At 38.3% G+C, this 4,435-nt stretch overlaps 1 protein-coding gene across 2 annotated transcripts; it reads right to left on the minus strand.

Moving 5' to 3' along the window:
- Positions 1 to 273: 273 nt before the first annotated feature.
- LOC114522423 (zinc finger protein 883-like) lies at positions 274 to 3,504 on the minus strand. Of its 2 annotated transcripts, none has more exons than XM_028543100.1 (2): positions 3,354 to 3,504; positions 274 to 2,279 (listed from the first exon to the last, which is right to left on the minus strand). In XM_028543100.1, the coding sequence occupies exon 2, from the start codon at positions 2,149 to 2,151 to the stop codon at positions 376 to 378; it is 1,776 nt and encodes a 591-aa protein (XP_028398901.1). In that variant the 5' UTR covers positions 2,152 to 2,279; positions 3,354 to 3,504; the 3' UTR covers positions 274 to 375. The 2 variants fall into 2 exon arrangements, with proteins under 2 accessions (XP_028398901.1, XP_028398902.1); XM_028543101.1 differs by lacking the exon at positions 3,354 to 3,504 and adding an exon at positions 2,777 to 2,814.
- Between the last annotated feature and the right edge of the window lie 931 nt (positions 3,505 to 4,435).

The raw sequence follows: 4,435 nt of genomic DNA on the forward strand, positions 1-4,435 counted from the left end.
AGTGGGTTTTTCAATCGCTTTAAAATCGCCCGTTGTTAGAGATAACTTTGACTATTCCTAAATCGAGGATTCTCATTAATAATTGTTGGATCCAACGGCATTTTATTGCTTTTTAAGCATTTTTAGAACGGTTGAGAAAATCACTATCCAGCTTTCATACAACCGGCCCCAGAACACCCAAAAAATGTAATAGTTAAATTCAAATATAATACAAAGTTAAGGAAGTTGTTTATGAATGGAATATTTCAAAGGATGAGTCGATGAGATGATGTCTCCAAGATGAGGTGTAGCCGGGACAATTTCTGGTCTCTTCGCAAACAATGTCTCTAGCAGTCAGTAATGCTAGATTTACACAAGTACTTCGTGCAATTCAATTCAACAATCACAATCGCACTCAGTCTTAATTTTTTTGTGGATCGCCATATGACTTTCTAGGTCATCAGGGAAATCAAACACAATATCACAGATCGAACAAGCCCAACGGACACCAGTAGGAGTGGATTTTGTGAATTCCACTTCCTGACAAACGGCGCATGTGAGTCTCGTGTTTCCACATTCTCTTGCGAGGTGTCTGAGGAATTTTCCGAATGTGTCATACAGCTTGCCGCAGATACCGCATTGATAACGCGTTTTATCGCTTAACTCCCCCACTAAAGATTTCCCCAAATCTTCTGGCTTGGCAATCTTTCTGCCACAAATGCTGCACGAAAGATGCATCTTTTTGTGCTTACGGAGGTTATGCTTAAACGAAAACTTCGCTTCGCAGAAATCACACTCGAATCGTTTTTCTCTTGCATGCATCTTTCGATGCCTCGACAAGTTCCCTGCCAACGAGAATTTCTTCCCACAAGCATCACACGCATAAGATCTTTCCCCAGCGTGTGTTCTTTTATGACACCTTAACCCGCACAAGGTTCGGAACCCTTTCTCGCAAATGTCGCAATTGTACGAGGTGTGCACCGTAATGTCACTAACAGTATGCGTTTTTTTATGTTTCGCTAGGGTTCTAGTGTTTTTATACACTTTGGCGCAAACATCACATGTATGAATTTTTTTGTGGTTTCTCAAACGCGCTTTTTCGAAGCATCTGTAACTACACAAATCACAACCATAACGTTTTACGCCAGTGTGCGTTCTCTTATGCGACACCAAACTGGAAATTCCCGCGAACCTCTTCTCGCAAATATCACATTCATAGGGTTTTTCTCCGGTGTGTACTCGTTTATGAGCAGCAAGGGTATCGGACCTTTTGAAACTCTTTTGACAAACGTCGCATTTATATGGCTTGTTTTCTGAATGAGTTAGTTTGTGTCTTTTTAAATGAGTTAAAAGAATAAATTTTTTGCCACAAACGTCACATTCAAACTCTCTTTCTTTGGAATGACTCTTTTTGTGGGATACTAAAATACCAGATTGTGTGAATCTTTTCTGGCAAACGTCACATTCATATGGTCTTTCCCCCGAATGTATTAGTATATGAACTCGTAGGGTTCTCCTGGCTGCAAATTTCTTGTGACAAACATCACATTCATGTGACCTTTCTCCAGTGTGTGTCGTTTTATGGCTCTTCAATTGGAACGAATCTCTGAACCTCTTGTTACAAACATCACATTCATAAGGTCTGTCTTGTGTGTGTGTTTGTTTATGCGCTATCAAACCACTTCCAGAAGCACATTTGTACGGGCACAAACTGCATTCGTAAGGTTTTTCACCAGTGTGCACTCTTTTATGCACATTTAATTGACTTGATGTTGTAAATCGATTTTTACAAGTTTCACATTCAAAAGGTTTTTCGCCGGTGTGCCATCTTTTATGGTCAGTCAGGATGTTTCGCGAGGCAAATCTTTGCTGGCAAACATCACATTCAAAAGGTTTTTCACCAGTATGCGTTCTTTTATGCCCTTCTAGGTTATGAAGTCTTGCAAACCATTTCTTACAAACATCACATTGATAAGGTTTCTCTCCAGTGTGCACAATCATGTGACTTTTTAAGCTGCTTGCATCTGATAGTTTCTTCTTGCAGACATCACACTGGTGTTGATAGTGCGTTTTTTTATGTCGCTTAAGCATTTGTGGCGTGGAAAATTGCTTCATGCAAACTTCACATTCATAATCTGATGTTGACATAGAATCATCAGAATTAGCAGACATTATTGAGAGCTTACCATATGCTTTCTATAATATATGAACTCACAGGAGGAAACTGAAAATGTGTTCTTTTTTACCACCTACAGCTGACAGAAGCTTCCTCTTGGTAACAGTGAGTATTGCCTGGACCACTAAAAAATTGAAAGAAAAATGCTATCAATTTGAAATTATTTGAAGGGAATGTCCAGCCAGGTTTGCGCAAAGCTTCTGCTCATAACAAATGAGACCCCACTAATTTAAAGATTGCCAAAATTTTGCATGCTTCAGATCTTTCTGCACATTAACTTAATTCATACTCATTTAAAAGCTAAAACCATAGAGAAACCAAGATAGAATACTATTTTGTTTCATGCGAATATGAAGCCTCAAAAAAACAGCAATGTCACATGTGTGACCAGAGAATCACCCACTAATTATTTCCACATTTATTGGTCAAGTAAAAATATTTTTCATTAATGTGTTGAAGAAAGACATTATGCATCTTCAAATCCATTTCACTGAAGGTGGTTCTAAAGTGAAACTAATAATGTTGTGAGGTAATTATAAAAGGATCTTTTAGATCAGATTTTAATTGAGCAATTTGATAAATTTTGACTGGGCCAACCTTAGACAACAATATTTTATTTACCAGTAGCACTTGTCTTCAAAATTATTTGTTATAAGATTGAAACAAATTTGTATCATGAAATATGTAGTTGTTTTCTAAAAATATTCCAATGGAAAAGTCAAGTGAGTAGCAGAACAAAGTCAAAACAAATAATTTTTATAATGTTGAAACTCTCTAACTTGAAGCTCAGACAGTGCTGATAAAGTGTAATCATTTCAAACAGTTAATATTTTGACAGTGCAATTCAGGACAACTATTAAATACAGGGTCAATCCAATACCTAGCAGGAAACAACTCCAGTTAGACAAGACAACGTATGCAGTTCTACACACAACATGCAATTGAAGCTCACTACAACAAAAGATTCTAAATAAACATTCATCCCATAGGCAGACAAGGCGAGCGGGCAAAAATATTTGAATCTAGAAAATCAGAATCTAGAATCTTATCAAATCCTATTCTCAAGCAGTGCTATTAGAGTTCACTGTTATCAAGACGAAAAATGATCATGAAGATGAAGTATGACCTGTTTATATTGCAAATTCCATAGTATCGAAATATCGAATCGTGCTCAGAATTGGCTTAGCCATTTACTCACCGATAAATTACTTTTTATACCGGCAAACCTCCCAGGAAAGTCGACGACCAGTAATGATAAACAAATTTACGATAAATGATCCTTTTAAAATCTATTTGGCACTTTTAACCTCCTTATGAGCTTGATTTAATACAACTAGTTTCTTCGAGCGCCTTCGGCATGTCCGAATCCGAAATCCAAATTCCTGGTGATGTGAAATGGCGGGAAAAGACTGGGACTAACTTGTGAGTTGTTAGGGCGAGTGGCGGGCTCTCAATGAAATTGATTTATTTTGGATGTACCATAACAACTTAAAATCTCTTGAAGTCATATTTTATTTCAGTTTTAAATTTATGTAACATAATCACAAAATTTCTACTGGTTTCATAAAGGGGCCTGGACAGGGGCGGACCGGCCTATACATAATTTACCGGGAACACTAAAAAAGGGGGCGCCATTTTAGAGCTAACATGAGCAACAGTTATTGAAAATGTGTGTGCTGCCATGTCGCACTTAAAATTTGACCGCTACAATGTTGAGTATCAAACTGATACATGATTTAGATCAGATTATCTTTCCTGTGTTTTACTTCAATGGTTTATCATTTCCTCCATAATTTTCTCCAAAATGGGGCGCCAAACGGTATGTAAATCAATATGGGGCGCACCGGGAAATTTTGCGGTTTCCCTGTGGGCCAGTCCGCCCTTGGGCCTGGGGAATCAGAATGGTTTATATTCCCACAACCCTTCCGAGCTCTGATTGGCTAAAATACTATGTGCGCGAAGACTTCCCGCTAAAACATGAAACTTACAGTTAATTAACTATTAAATACAAAGGAGCTTAAACCATTGGTAGATTTAATTTCGTGCGTCGAATTCTTAAAGTAATTTTGAATATTCAATTGTACCCGTTACTTAAAAATGTTAAGTGCAAACGCAATGGGTCGCTGGACAGTAACCGCCGGCGCAATTGGCAGAACACCAGGCATCAGACGCCGTCGGATTAATGGAATAGCATTGTGAGCTTGGAGCTGGGTTGCTTATCGGCGGAGCTGTAGCAGGCGGTGCCATAGCAGGTGATGCAGGTATTTCAGGTTGACTCGA

This window comes from Dendronephthya gigantea, unplaced genomic scaffold (genome assembly GCF_004324835.1).
Source record: "Dendronephthya gigantea isolate DGI-Jeju-01 unplaced genomic scaffold, DenGig_1.0 000022F, whole genome shotgun sequence".
Lineage (NCBI taxonomy): Eukaryota > Metazoa > Cnidaria > Anthozoa > Malacalcyonacea > Nephtheidae > Dendronephthya > Dendronephthya gigantea.